At 36.8% G+C, this 16,634-nt stretch overlaps 1 protein-coding gene across 2 annotated transcripts in view; it reads right to left on the bottom strand.

Annotated features, from left to right (window-relative positions):
• CHN1 (chimerin 1) overlaps positions 1–16,634 on the bottom strand; it is a 209,995-nt gene that overhangs the window by 40,033 nt on the left and 153,328 nt on the right. For both annotated transcript variants that reach the window (XM_032755326.2, XM_058440956.1), the window contains one exon: positions 7,273–7,350. In XM_032755326.2, coding sequence (XP_032611217.1) covers positions 7,273–7,350 — 78 coding nt within the window. The remainder of the gene's footprint in view (positions 1–7,272; positions 7,351–16,634) is intronic.

Here is a 16,634-nt window from a genome sequence, read left to right as displayed (position 1 = left end):
GCATACTCACTCCTGACTGTCATTCTGTTTCAGGCAGAGATGTCATTTATATTTGCATATGAAATATTGAACGATGAGGAATATGACATTATTATACATATGTGGCACATAAAATTAAAGGTATTTTGCCAGTGTTTATGCATAAAACCATTCTTTTTTTTTTTTTCTGAGATGGGGTCCTGCTCTGTCTCCCAGGCTGGAGTGCAGTGGTGTATTCACAGCTCACTGCAACCTCTATCTCCTGGCTCAAGTGATCTTCTCACCTCAGCCTCCTAAGTAGCTGGAACCACAGGTGCACAATATCATACCCAGCTAATGTTTTAAATTTTTTGTAAAGACAAGTTCTCTCTATGTTGCCCAGGCCGGTCTTAAACTCCTGGGCTCAAGTGATCCTCCTGACTTGGCCTCCCAAAGTGTGGGGATTACAGGCATGAGCCACTGTGCCTGGCCCCAAACCCTTCCTATGACCTTCTCATCATTCTCATTATATTGACATTTGCTTTCTTTTCAGTCAGTTTGCATATATCCAGCAGTCAAGGACCGTATATTACATATTACTGTGTCTCCTCCCATGTCTAACAAACAGAGTGGTCTGCACACAACAGCTGCTTGATAAATACTTGAGGGATGAGCAAGGGGGAAATGGAGCATATGCATGCTAGGAAAGCCTGGAGAGTCTTATTTTAGATTAGCAAATACTGTGGGCAAGATGTTTCAACACTGTTCAGGGATTTTTCTTTGAAAAGATTGAGTTAGTATGTTCAACAGCAACTTTTCATACATATATTGAAAGAACCAATCTTTTCAGGGCCCACATAGACATGGAACAAGAGGCTAGAAAGGAAGGTGTTTCCAAAACATGTCTTCCTCATTTAAAACATTAAAAAAAGATGATATAGTAGAAAGCTTGAATGGAAGAGATGAAAAACATACTGATAAGTAATTTGTATCAGCGAGGCAGTATAATAGAGAGATGCCAAATTTGGAACTTGGGGAATAAAGACAGATTGATCATAAAACATCTCCAGAATAAAGGGCCATGGTCTGTGAGAATAATATGGGTTTCTCTTAAGTATAGCAATTTAAATTCTCTAGTCCCATAAGATAGCTACAAAGAAGTATATGCAACTATGTGCAAACCAACAAGAACTTTGTGAAATGTTTCTTTTTGGATTATTAGTGGCAGGTAGTAACCTTTCTGATAACCTTAATGATCTGAATGACTTGCACTCAGGGTGTCATACCAGTTCCCCAGCCAGCATGACAAACCATAAGGGCCAGGCAGGGTGAGGTTGAGAGGGCCGCAGTGCTGAGGGGCAGTGCACAGGTTCTGTGGTCCTCCTCACCAGCAGCATTGGCAGAAGTGGAAAGCGGAGCAGTGGCTGTCATTTTTGGCTTCTGCAGCATCAGATATGTACTATAATAGGCAGCAACAGAAATACAATGTTTACAGGGACTTTAAAGATGATTCTGACCAATTTCCTAGTTTCTCTTCATCAGTCCTCTACATGTCCGATTGCCTTAGGCAGACAGAACCTATGCTACATACTGATCTGCGCTATTTTTGTCTTCTCTTGCAAGTGGCCCACATTGAGAACTGGAGAAAGAGTGTGTGTGTGTGCACGTGTATAACAGAAATACATATAATTCCACTTAATTTCTTTCTTGGAGAAATTCCAAGTAAGAAATTATTTAAAATTATTTAAATTTCCAAGTAAAATTAAAGGAATAATTCACATTATTCCTTTAAAATGTTTATGTTGGACACTCCTTGTTCATATCCACACAAGAGGCAATGATGACAGACATTATTGCAGAAGCATAATGAAGCATTCTAGATTGTCATTTCCATTTTGTAACATTGCATTTACCTTCATTTATAATACCATTAATTCAAAACACTATTCAAATTCCTAAGCATTCAAAATATGTACACAGATTCTCTAGTAAATATCAGATAACATGATGGTATCTTGGGTTTTATTTCATTTTTAAAACTCACATAAATCTGATTAAAAGAAAACATTGTAACAATACAGATCTTAAGACCAATAGAAGAATCTATTTTCGTGTTAATTTCCTGCTGTCATGAGAAGAGGTTTTCAAGTAACAACAACCAAAGGTCCCCCCTATGTCACACTGCGTACTCATTTAGTCAATTATCAAATGCTTCTTGAGCATCTGCTAGTTACAGGCATTTTACTAGACATCGGGAAAGGGCAAGGAAGAATGGAGGGAGGCAAGGTGGTGGTGTGAGGGTTGGTGGGGGGATAATATGAAAGAGGTGATTGATAGACACTGTTTCTGAATATGACATTTCACTGCTGTTAATATAAACAGTTTTAAATATTCTTTCATATATAGTTAATTTTAGCTCCTTTTCAAATCAACATGTTGAAAATTTGTCTCCATAGGAACTTCAATAAAATTTTAATGAAAAATGGAATACTTGTAATAAATCTAATGGTGCACAATACACTATAATTCAGTCCGAGAATTTTAGAGCTGTAAGAGAACCCTTAGACCATGTGGTTTAAAACTTCACAGTTTATATTAAAATTATTTTTATGGCCGGGCGTGGTGGCTCACGCTTGTAATCCCAGCACTTTGGGAGGCCGAGGCGGGAGGATCACGAGGTCAGGAGATCGAGACCACGGTGAAACCCCGTCTCTACTAAAAATACAAAAAATTAGCCGGGTGTGGTGGTGGGCGCCTGTAGTCCCAGCTACTCAGAGAGGCTGAGGCAGGAGAATGGCGTGAACCTGGGAGGCGGAGCTTGCAGTGAGCCGAGATCGCGCCACTGCACTCCAGCCTGGGCGACAGAGTGAGACTCTGTCTCAAAAAAAAAAAAAAAAAAAAATTATTTTTATTTGTTCATTCATTTTGTATTTATTTTATTATAAATGTGAACCAAATAAAGACCAAAAATTATTTTTATTTGTTCATTCATTGTGTATTTATTTTATTATAAATGTGAACCAAATAAAGACCAAAGGGGGCTTGGATTTGCCCACATCCTCAGGAGGAAAGGAAAGACTACCCTCAGCAAGAGTGTCGGCCACTGCCGCCCTTCAGTTCATCAGACAGCACAGTGTTCAGTCTGTTGGCTAGGAATGCGGGGTTCAGCATGATCTCTTTTTCCTAGGAGGTCTTGAATCAGTAATTTTATTAACTATTATAAGGTTCACGTTACAGTGTTATTTTAATTGCAGTATCAATTCACATTTCAGGATTCACTGTTTGCCTGTTATCTTGGCAACACTAAATCTATTAATACAATATCTCATATCTTTCATTATGCAGAATGCAAGTACCTGAAATGAAAATCAACAACTAATTCAAGACTACCTTAAAAAAATTAAACTCATATTTTTAGTATCTACTCACGATAATTCTTGTTGTTTTCTTTTAATTACTTAATTTGCCTAAGTAGCCTAGCTTTTGTCATTATTATAATATTGTATCTGCTCTTGATTTTATTTTATAGAGCTATCTGAATTAAGCAACAAACCAAATGAAACATTTAACAGTTTAATTTGAAAAGAGTAAAATAAATATAGAGGATTTCACTGCATTCTGTAGTGCATGAAAAATGCAGCATTTATTTATTTATTTATTTATTTATTTATTTATTTTTGAGGCGGAGTTTTGCTCTTGTTGCCCAGGCTGCAGTTCAGTGATGTGATCTCAGCTCACTGCAACCTCTGCCTCCTGGGTTCAAGCGATTCTCCTGCCTCAGCCTCCAGAGGAGCTGGGACTACAGTCACGTGCCACCACACCCGGCTAATTTTGTATTTTTAGTAGAGACGGGGTTTCCCCATGTTGGCTAAGATGTTCTCAATCTCCTGACCTTTCAATCCGCCCACCTCGGCCTCCCAAAGTGCTGGGATTACAGGCGTGAGCCACTCTGCCTGGCCAAATGTAGCTATTCTTATGTAACATCTAACTCTGCCTAAGAACTAGGCACAGTCCCCACAATCATGCTAAGGTTTTCAATCACATCATAATCTCTGCAACTGCACAGGAAGAAGAGGATTCAGATGAACCCTTAAGTATAAATGTCAGTACAGATCAGAAAACAAAAAAAAAACCCACTTAGGGGTATTTGTAGTAACAAAAATAGTGGCTACCATGTATCTACATGTACTGGGAGCTCAATTTTTCTGATGTAGAGAGAGATTAAGCAGTTGACCCAAGGTGGTGCATATAATAAGCAAGCTCCTGAGGGCAAAGGCTGGGTCTTATTTATCATTTTACCCAGAAAGCCTCAGAATGCATGGCACAATCATTGCTGGAGGGGTGCCTGAGTTTTATTTTTAATGTTAGAGGTTGTTTTGTTTTGTTCTCTCTGTGTGTGTGTGTGTGTGTTGTATGTTGTATTAGAATGAGGTAGTTCTTAAAATGAGAGGTTGATCCAGGGGACAATTACAGTTATTTTCTAACTGATGTAGATAACTTATTGTGTAATAGTTTTTAGAGGATTTGGTACATTTATCTGTAAAATAACCTCCCTAAGGGATATAACTATCCTTCTTGTGATAGATGCTTTCTCAAATCCTTATAAGTAACAACAGAAAAAAAAAAAAGAGACTGTGTTACATAACATAGCAAAATGGAAACCTTCCTCTTTTACTCTACTAAAAAAAACCCCAAACCCAAAAAAACAAACGCCTGTCTGTAGGCTGAAGTTAGGTCCAGTTGGTTTATTTGGCTTTCACCTTGGTGAGTGCTTTCACCAAAGGTAGAAGGCATTCTTGGCTTCACTCCCTGAAATAAGGTTTGACAGCTGTTCGGCTCCACAGAGCAGTATTACATAACAAGGCAGTTCAAGAAGCAAAAAAGAAAACCACCTTGAAATGAGGCTTTGGTGAGTGGGCTCGTGCTTATACAGAATACACTTTTACCACCATAGAAAAATAGTTAATGACAAGGATACATGAATGATTATCATCATGGAAATGCTACGGTTTTTCCCCCACACAAATTTCTGAACTGTACATACATAGATGTGTATATCACAATCAGTGACCTTCTGTGTGGGGGAGAACTGCACCTGCCACAGAGTCTGGGATGTTCTTGGAAGTCAAGTATGACTTTCCTCCTTTCTTTCTTATTTTTTATAGTGCCACCCCACAGAAACATTTTTTAAATAACAGTAATTTCAATGGAAAGAGACAATTCTGAGATTTCTGACCTTATTAGCAACTCTAAATAATATGTAATGCAACTCACTGTCTAAAATGAGCTCTTTCTTGAGCATAAATACTCCTTTTTAAGAACAAGTCCAAGCTGGTTTTCATTATTTTTCAGCTCCAGAGAAGGAAGAAGCTTTCCATTTTTTAAGGCTTAAAAAAAAAACACCCAAGTATCTTTAAAGCAGTTCAGATACCAAGGTAAGAGTCACAGTTGATCTCAGAGTCAGAATTTTCCAGCTGTGTAGAATTTATTCATTAAAGCCATGTGTTAAAATTGAGAAACAACTGGAAGATACAACCACAAAAAGTTTGTTTACGCAAATTCTTGAGTAGACCTCCTAGTTGCTCTTAATCAATATTGATAAAAAGCATGTATAATGAACTTGACCTAGCACTCAAATGGCATTCTTAGTAGGTTTTTGCTGAACAAATCAGAGTACATCTTTGGAGATATATTTAAGATCTCAGCCATTTCTAAACAGTGTACATACAATTTCCTCTTTATTAGTAACCTAAAGACTTCTTTTGTGACATAACTTCATATTGGCAAAAGGATTTATTTGGGGTCATTTTCCTGATAAAAATCCTGTCAGATCAGGTTGTATATCATGTAAGAAGAAACTGAGGCCTAGAAGCTTGCATGTATTGCTTAGGTTCCTAAATGAAAGATGTAGTGAAAACTACATACACATATGATACCTCTTTTCTATCTGGTATTTAATCTACTAAGTTGCCTCTATTTTATTTTAAATCAAGATATTGGTTGAAAGGTAAGGTCCTTAATATGTTTAAAGAGGAAGAAGAAAATGTTATTTCGTTTACTTTAAAATATTAGCAATTTTTACATAGCCCACATATTTAAGAAACATAATTTTATTAAGTAATTTCTCCTTCATCCCAAAATGATCTGAAGATCACAAAAACCTATTCCTCACTATGGAAAATGCAGAGCATATGGGTTCGGGGGGGGGGGGGGGGTGTTGGTATTTAGTGTTTGAGTAAAATAAATACTGGTGTTAAAAATCAGAATAAATTGCAAGTGTGGAATGAAATTATCTAGTTCAGAGCCTGGTGCATTATAGGTGCTGAATAAATGTTGAATAAATTAATAAATAAATGAAAGATCACGATTTCCAGCTTTATCACATTTTGAAACCAAATTATTCCCTTTCTAAAATAAAACCTAATGATATTTTGTCTAAACTAAGAACATTCACGTCTCAAGAACCACATCACAAAGTTGTCTAACTATTGGGAAGTTACTATAGAAATGTCAGTGCATCTACCTATTAAATGTAACTGGGTCTACTTATGCACCACCTCACGTTGTTTAATCTCTGAATTAGATTGCAAAGGACAGAAATTCAAGGCCTTATATCATGCTGTAAATAGAGACAAGATCTACATACAGCTTGAATCAACACACATATCACCTTGAAAGAAAATTCAAGTACAGTTGATAAACCACATTAACACAATAATTAAAAACTACACATACACATACGTGGTGAAAGCAAATACTCAAAAAGTGAAGAGAAGCTGCTAGTGTCAGCAGCATCAACAGTCCCATGGTAGCCATCCTCCTTTCATCATGGTCAATTCATTAACAGGGGAGAAAAGACAGAAACTATGAGCAATGCAAACCATCTGCTCAATCCAGATGCAACAGCACATGCCTCTTATATCCAAACCTTTTTACCAGAAACACAGATAAGATCTAATCCTCTCATAAAATCTCCAACAGAGGTATTCAGACACATTTGTATCACAAATAAAAACAACGCCAAAAATCATCATTAACTGAGACCTTTTAAATATCAGTCAAGACTTTTACCAGTGTACCAGAGTACACATTGATAAAACAATATTAAAACAGCATTAGAGAAAAACAGGGTTGGATTTCTATTAGCCTTATTCAGCTATTCCTTAAGTAAAATCAGGCTGAAAACATCTCACTCCTTAAATAGCAAGAACGTTTTAGTCAAGTCATCCTAGTTTTAGAAAGACATAAGATATTTCTTTAATATTATATATTTCAAGTAATGTGCATTTCTTAAAAGACAGCAAATATTCTTACCTTGAAATTGTGAATCTTTTCATATTTTGGAATTTGCTCGTTTTCTTTCAGAGTTGCTCTTCTAACAAGTGATGTCAACTGCGAATAAGCAAAGAGTTTCAGAGGTTGCCAGATTGTCACAGACGACTTTGGAGAACCCAGTTTCATTCCCAAGGCTGCTATCAATAAATCTTGCTGACGGCCCTCTTGTTTTGATTTGTGAACTGCAGCCCTATTAGTTTTCCTCCCGGACCAAGACTCTTTGGATGGCATTTTGGAATTCACAGGGAAAGAAAACCTATAGTGGTCTATGTCTGTCGATGATATCTATTCAGCTAACACATGAGCATTCTGCCAGACAGCACAGAACCCTAACCTACAGAGAGCTGCAGAGACACACCACGGAGAGGTGGAGGAGGAGGATGAAGCACTTCTTAAACAGAGGTCGACTAACCAGCAAATTCTTCTTTCTTCCTTTTTTTTCTTAAAGGGATCTATATTCTAGCTTCTAAAAACTTGAGTCTGAACAGAAATAAAAAGAGTCGATGCTAACATACAAAACACTCAGCATCCCTCTTTATCGCTTTTTAAAAGGCATGCAATTTTGACAAATGATACATTTCTAAAAGCTTTCTTCTCTATTCAAGATATTAATGTCCATTCTGAATGAAAGATGCCTACATACTGCCTGCAATCAGTTTCTAGCAACAGACACCCTGTGAAGCCCCTAGCAGGGAAGGTGGGGGGAAGGGAGGGATTTCACAAGGAAGGCTGCATTAGACTGGCCACCGTAAGAAAGGAGATAACCAATGAAAATCAAGCAACAGTATTTAAGTACTGTATTCCTAAACTCACTCTGTCTCTCTGTTTCTCCCTCCTCTCATGTAAGTTTCTTGCTGGCTCAAGGCAAAAAAAAAAAAAAAAAAATCAGTGGGAAGGTAATGAGAAATGAATGAGTCATGCATTATTGCAAAATGGAATTTTTTTAACCTATTAAAAGCAGAGGAAAATTAACATACATACAGCACTAGGTTTTAAAAATAATGCAGCACAACTGCCAGGTAAATTATGAAAGGCTAATCTGTATCCTTTGCTCATTATGGACTGAGGTTAAATAACCAAAACCCAATTTTATTAAAGACAAGGAAAAACTGGTGAGTATTTTGATGAAAAATAAAAGAAGTTTAACTAGGTATCATACTATTTTCATGCAGAACAAGGAGCATGCATATTACATTGCTAACAGCTTGGAGTGGTCAGTTTTGTCTCTGCATTATGAGTAATTTCGTTGTGGGCTACACTTACATAGAAGAAACCATTATTTTAATTCTCTAGTCTCAACATTTTTTTTTTTATTCAGAGAGCTTGAGGCCAGGTCATAGTGGAAGCCAGTTGGGAATAATTCCTTATTTGCACAGATCTCAATTATAGTGTAACTACTTATAGGACTCAGATATTTTTTGTTTGTTTGCTGGTGTAGAAACGGGGTGGCTAGGTGAGGACTTGGCACAACTTGATTTAGGAGCAATACCTACATTTTTTCACTAAGGTGCTACAAGATGCTTACATTTCCCATTTTGGTTCCCTAAGTACCTCCTATTATCTGTTTCTCATGCTATAATAATTAAGTTAAACCAATTATGCCAATGTTACACTGTATTTAAAGCATCTAAAATTCTATGTATTTAAATGGATTCAGTATATTTGTAGTGTAAATACTTTAATCTCAGATTTCATAATCTATGGGGGGTATGTGCCTAGTGCATATTCTAGTTTAATTAGGGCATGAAGTGGTTCTTAAGCTATGCTAGACATTGAAAATAACAAATGATTGATTTTCTAAACATCCCTAAATTATTTTTGTTTACTTGAGTCTTTAGTCCCTTTTATTCTTCTAAAATTATGTCTAAGTAAATAAAAGGCAAAATTTATTTACATAGGAGTTTCAATTTCATGAGTTTATATACTTAGATAATTAATATGAGACAAAAAATGCTCCCATTGCAAGAAGAAATGCAATGGAAAAAGTCTCCTTGCCTAGCCTAAATTGCTTTTCAGATTGGACCTATTTTGTCACATGATGACTAAAAATATAAATGCCAACCGACTCTTTAGACATGTACAGCCTAAATTGAAGTTTAACCAATTCTCAGTAGGAATCAGAAAAAACAGCTCCAAACGACAGTAAAATTTTTTCTTCAACAATATTTGATATCAAGTTACTAAGTTAAAGAAAACAATCACACATGTAACCAAAGTAGCATCTTTTTCTTGAGTATTTTTGATCAACATCCTATTTTATAGATCATTCCTGGTTCTATAGCTATAGTTACTAAAATTCAAGCATAAAAATATGATAGATACCCAGAAAATTTATAGCTGGGTAAAAGTAAACATTTTGTCATTCAGAGGTAAGGTCTACTGTAGACTCTGCAGATTGTACTGTATTTCCTGAGTAATGTTCTATTTAGTCAAGAAATTCTGGATTAACTGCAATCTGAGCAGCTACCTAGGGCAGTAAGGAGATAGAAAACAACAGCTTAGGATGAAAACAGCTTTGGCTACTCTCAAATGGCTAAGGGTTTGGTCACTATTATGCCTTCAACATGGCAGTAACTGCACTTCTGCATTAATTTTGGTGAAGAACTTGTAAATAACAAAAATTGCTAACTCTAAAATTCAGAACCAATATAATCAATAGTCTGACATTCTAGACAAATGTGTATCACTCATGCTTACATTCTCTAGTAGATATCTGTCTACTTATAGAATCTATTAATTATGGCTATCACATATTAGTTAGTGAGTACATATATTCCAGATACCCAACTAAGCACTTTATATATAGAATCCCACTGAATCCACAGATAAAGGCTATGAGGCATAAATTATCTTAATTTCATAGTTGAGAGAGCTAAGGCCTACAGTTTACTTCCCAAAGTTGCACAGCTAGTAGGTGGTGGGGTTGGGCTCATAAACACTACACTGTATCCACCCAGACGAGAAAATGAGAGGAAACCATGGAGTCTTCTCTCTGATTCTATTCAAGGTGGTTTCTCTAGTTACCTTCTTTCAATTTTGAGGAGTAGCAATAGATGGTAAGACAGACTAGCAGCAATGGATGGTAAGAAAAATGTAGTAACCAAGATCTTATGATCTCAAGTTTAGCATGTAGTAGGAAATGCAGACTTCAAGGCTCAATTCAAACACACCCTCCTACGTGATGGCTTTGATAATCTTCACCAATCAGAAGTGATCTCATCCACTTGTGAACCTCACAGTCTTTCACTGGTTCATTAGTTATGGGACTACCACATGCTACCTCATATCAGTTATCTGTGTAGCTGTTTAAGTAGAATTAGGCTTTATGTATATTTCTATATATTTCTACAAACCTTGAATCTAGCATAGCAGCTTACACAAATAAAGGCTCAATATATATTTGGTTAAAAAATAAAACCAAATGAAGGCAGCTATTTTTATTGGGGGGCAGTGTGGTATAATGAAGAAAATATGATTTAAAATCAGAGAAACTGAAGTTTGAATACTGACCTTGGGAGTTCTGCTTTGTTTCTTGGTTACCTCATCTACATAATATGAACAATAATACCTGTCTCACAGGTTACTGGGAAGTTTAAAGAAATGACATACAAAAAAGACTATCTGCAGGGAGTAACCAATAAATGATAGGATTACAGGGGTGCTGAGTCCAATATTAGCTGTAGGTATATAGTGTAAGACACAGGTCCCTGCCCTCAAGGAGTCTGTAATCTGCTTTAGGTCTATACCACATAAGCATGCCTGGAAACACTGCCCTTCCCATTGTGTTTTGTCTCTACCCAATTACCCATACTCTGGATCTAATCCTAATTTTTAAAAGGCATATAATGACATGTACGCCAGCTGAGGAAGCAGGTTAGGAGAGAAGTGGAAAGTGGCAAGAAAAGGAGATACTCAGTATTGTTAAGGATCCAGGAACACTGTTGATGCTTCCCAAGGCTGTCTTATCTATTGTTCCCACAGCCATCCTGGGAAGTATGTTGCATAATGGTCACTTTATAGATGAGGAAACTGGGGCTCACAGAGTGAGTTGCTCAAGGTCACACAGGATGTGGAGGTCTGAGTTCAGAATCCCCATCTTTTGCCTTGAAAGCCTGACAGCTCTTTCTGCTACCTTATGAGAGTAGTATATAAACATAAGGTGTTAGGCATATAGCACCTCTCATATTCTGGCTCTATAAAACAGAAGAAATAGTTTAACTGGGTGGGAACCTAAACTGGTTGGGCACATATCTTACAAGGTCATTCTTGATAGAAACATTAACAGTATCTAGCTTGTTATTTTGACTGGGAATCTTTGACCTATTGTGGGACCTGATCCTGCCCATCCTTTTTTTTGAGACAAGGTCTCACTCTGTTGCCCAGACTGGAGTGCAGTGGTGTGACCACAGCTCACTGCAGCCTCAACCTCCTGGGCTCCATTGATCCTCCCCTCCCACCTCAGCCTCCTGAGTAGCAGGGACTAGAGGCACATGCCACTACACCCAGATAATTCTTGTATTTTTTTTCTAGAGATGGAGTTTCTCCATGTTGCCCAGGCTGGTCTGGAACTCCTGGGCTCAAGTGATTCACTGGCCTCAGCCTCCCAAAGTGCTGGGATTATAGGCGTGAGCCATCGCACCCAGTGATCCTGCCCATCTTGACACAGATATCAATTCTGTAGGTTCATCTGAATGAGGCCTGGAAAATGGGATGGGGAATGAGCAGATTCCACAATCCTCTGTTTCTACCTTTGTCCATACTATCTCCAATACAGAGAGGAGGACTATAAAAACGGCAAGGAGGAAGTCCTAGACAGAACAATCAGACAAGAGAAATAAAAAGCATCCAAATAGGAAAAGAAGGAGTCAAACTATTTCTCTTCATGGACAATATGATTCTATATTTAGGAAACCTTAAATTAGACTCTGGAAACAGGCTATCAGAACTGATAAATGATTTTAGGAAGGTTTCAGTTTACAAAATCAATGTACAAAAATCAGTAGCATTTCTATACACCAATAATGTCCACGCTGAGAGTCAAATCAAGAACATAATCCCATCTGGTCACAGTGGCTCACATCTGTAATCCCTGCACTTTGGAAGGCTGAGGTGGTAGGATCACTTGAGGTCAGGAGTTTGAGACCAGCCTGGCCAACATGATGAAACCCCTTTTTTTTTCTCTACTAAAAAAAACAAAAATACAAAAATTAGCCGGGCCTGGTGGTAGGCACCTGTAACCTCAGCTACTTGGGAGGCTGAGGCAGGAGAATCACTTGAACCTGGGAGGTGGTGGTTGCAGTGAGCCGAGATTGCACCACAGGACTCCAGCTTGGGCGACAGAGATTCTGTCTCAAAAAAACAAAACAAAACCAATAATGAAAACATAATCCCATTTAAAGTAGCCACAAAGAAAATAAAATACCTGGGGATATGGCTAACCAAGGAGGTGAAAGATCTCTACAAGGAGAGCTACAAAACATTGCTGAAAGAAATCAAAGACGACACAAATAAATGGAAAAACATCACATGCTTATAGATTGGAAGAATCAATTCATAAAAATGGCCATAATGCCCAAAGCAATTTATAGATTCGACACTATTCCTGTCAAATTACCAACATCACTCTTCACAGAATTAGAAAAACCTATTCTAAAATTCATATGGAACCAAAAAAGAGCCTGGCTAGACAAAGCAATCCTAAGCAAAAAGAACAAAGCTGGAGGTATCACACTACCTGACTTCAAACTAAGTTATAAGGCTGTAGTAACCAAGACAGCAAGGTACTGGTACGAAAACAGACACACAGACCAATGGAAGAGAGCAGAATACCAAGAAATAAAGCCTCACACTTAAAACAATCTGATCTTCGATAAGGCTGACAAAAATAAGCAATGGAGGAAGGACTCCCTAAGAAACAAGTAACGGGAAAAGGATTCAATAAATAGTGCTGGGATAACTGGCTAGTCATATGCAGAAGAATGAAAATTGGATCCTTACCTTTCACCATATACAAAACTTAACTCAACATGGATTAAAGATTTAAAGACCTCAAACTATAAAAATCCTAGAGGAGAACCTAGGAAATACCCTTTTTCGTATCAACTTTGGGAAAGAATTTTTGTGTAATTCCTAAAAGCAACTGCAACAAAAACAAAAATTGACAAGTGGGCCTAATTCAACCAAAGAGCTTGTTCACAGCAAAAGAAACTATCAATAGAGTAAACAGACAACTTACAGAATGGGAGAAAATATTTGCAAACTATGCACCCGGCAAAGGTCGAATAACTAAAGTCTATAACAATCTATAACAAACTTAAATCAACAAGCAAAAAACAACCCCAATAAAAAATGGGCAAAGGACATGAACAAACACTTCTCAAAGGAAGACATATAAACGGCTGACAAACATATGAAAAAATGCTCATCATCACTAATCATCAGAGAAATGCAAATCAAAACCAAAATGAGATACCATCTCACACCAGTCAGAAATGCTATTATTAAAAAAGTCTAACAGATGCTGGTGAGGCTGTGGAGAAAAGAGAACACTTATACAATGTTGGTGGGAATATAAATTAGTTCAGCCACTGTGGAAGGCAGTTTGGGGATTTCCCAAATAATTTAAAACAGAACTACCATTCGACCCAGCAATCCCACTACTAGGTATATACCCAAAGGAAAATAGATCATTATACCCAAAAGACACATGCACTTACATGTTCATCACAACACTATTCACAATAGCAAAGAGATGGAATCAACCCAGGTGCCCATCAATGGTGGACTGGATAAAGAAAATGTGGTACATACACACTATAGTATACTATGCAGCCATTAAAAAAAAATCATGTCCTTTGCAGCAACATGGACAGAGCTGGAGGCCATAATCCTAAACAGATGAATGCAGGAACAGAAACCCAAATAATGCAGGTTCTCACTTACATGCAGGAGTTAAATGCTGAGCATGCACGAACATAAACTTGGGAACAATAGATACTGTGAGCTACTAGAAGGGAGAGGGTGGGATGCATCTAAAAACTATCTATTGGCTACTATGTTCACTACCTGAGTGCAATATACCCATGTCACAAACCTGCACATGTACGCCCTGTATCTACAATTAAAGTTGAGTGAAAAAATAAATAAAAATTTAAAGTACTGTTAATACTTCAAAAAATATGATCAAATTTTCATAGCAGATCTTTGCATTCTACAATAGTGTTTAAAATACTATATTCTATTTTTCTCATTTTAATACTGTCTTGTGATTATAATTACAATGATCAATTTTACTCAGTGCCAACCTGAGAACCACTTTTCACCTGTTTGTGAAGAGACACGGATTTTAAGCCACAATGTACATTGCCTATGTCACTGAAAAGAAAAAAAAAAAAACGTAAGCGGTGGGGTAGAGGAGCAGTGTGAGGGATAAGAAATAGAAGGTGAAATAGGTGACCTTGAATAGGAACACATTCACTGTTTTTCAAATAAATTCCCACTGATCTTACTACCCTGTTGTTTGTCCAATAAACAAAAATCCACAAATACTGGATTTGCATTGAGCTAGCGTCTCATTTTCACCAAGTGTGGTAAAATAGGAAACTCAAGGGCTCTGGGGCCAGACAAAAGTGCTAACCTTAACTCTGTCATTTATTGGCTGTGGCACCTCCTTGGTCAAGTAACCGATTTATTTCTTTGTTTCTTTATACGTAAAATGAATTGAAAATACTTATGGTATAGAATTATTAGGAATCAAATGTGATACTATGTGGGAAGCATTTTTGCATTATTTCTGGCACAGAAAGGAAATCAATAAATGGAAGTTTGCCTCCCTTTCCTTGTGTCAAAGGACCTACATTTCCAAGATCAGAGTTAGCATAATTTGTGACTATGATATGGATTAAAGACCTACGACCATTGTTCTATGCAATGTGAGCTCAGGTCAAATTATAAGCAATAATTTAGGGACACGTTATAAGCATCACTGTTATGCAACTTTTACTTTACCTTATTTCTGGCAATTTTATAATTAAAAGAACATCCATGCTCAAACTCAGTAATCCCATCAAATCCTGCTTATAGGAAAGGGTCTTATCAATTCACACTAAAGTACAAATGACCAATTATACCCTTTTCCACAAATATCTAGTTTTTCATGTGGAATCAAGACTTAAGCCAAAGAAATAATTCTCCAACTAATAAATGTCAGGACTTATAGTAAGAATGTTCTCTAGGACATTAGAAGGACCTCATGTAACACAAAAAGCCATCTCCTTTGTAACATCAAGGTGATACCATAGAATCATTAGCACAATGCTCCAGTTATCAAAGCTAAGTCAACAATCCATCCAAAAAGCACCACAGAGGAATGTTCTAGCTGGCATGACTCTTACGATTGGGAAGGTGCTGAGTAACTGGATTAACTCTTAGGTAATATGAGTTTCTTGTTCAGGTTTAGTGAAATCCTGCAATTTCTATAAAATGTTAAAATTGAGGCACAAACAACACAGCTTTCCTGAAACCTCTAATATCAAGTTATAACATAAACATTTATGGATTCAAGCAAATTCAACTCACCTTAGATATACAGATTATTCTTACCTTCATACCCTGAATTATAATATGTAACCTATTTTTTCTCCATTAGAGCTGAGAGTGGAATATATCCCAAGGTACTTAACAATAATATGTCAGCTTCCATCAATTAACTGACAATTGCATAACACTGTACTAGTAAATGCTTTACATGTATGATATAGTTTGGTTGTCAAAACAACCAGTAAGGTAGTTATTACAATTCTCATTTTATAGATGAGAATTGTATACTTAGACTTAAAGACCTTTAAGAATTGTATACTTTAAAGACTTAAAGAAACACATAATAGATGAAGAAACAAAAGCTCAGATAAATTAAGTATCTTGCTGAAGGTCACCTAACTAGTACATGATGAAAGTAAGACTTGAACCCATGTCTATTTGACTTCAAATTGTCTCTCTCCTCTAGACTACCCTGCCTCTCTTATTATCTATTGTTAACATGCCATTTTGAAAGGTTGCCATTTGAATAAATTTCTGGAGCATTTATATTCCAGTGCCTCTCAGATCAATAGGCCTTTTACTACTGCTATATTTGAATTTATAGTGACTACCAGATTCAACAATCAAGCAAAATTTTCAAATGTATTTTAAGTCAAACATTAGAGACTTCTGTATCAGAACTCTATAAATTCCTTAAATTATGTTGGGATAAATAAATTTTTATATTACACAGAAAACTCTTAACATTATGCCAGGACTCAATTTTTATGCTACTGGCAGCAATCACATCATAATTCCTAACT

Source organism: Hylobates moloch, unplaced genomic scaffold, assembly GCF_009828535.3.
Source record: "Hylobates moloch isolate HMO894 unplaced genomic scaffold, HMol_V3 SCAFFOLD_1, whole genome shotgun sequence".
Taxonomy (NCBI): Eukaryota; Metazoa; Chordata; class Mammalia; order Primates; family Hylobatidae; genus Hylobates; species Hylobates moloch.
This window is presented reverse-complemented; position numbering and strand designations above follow the sequence as displayed.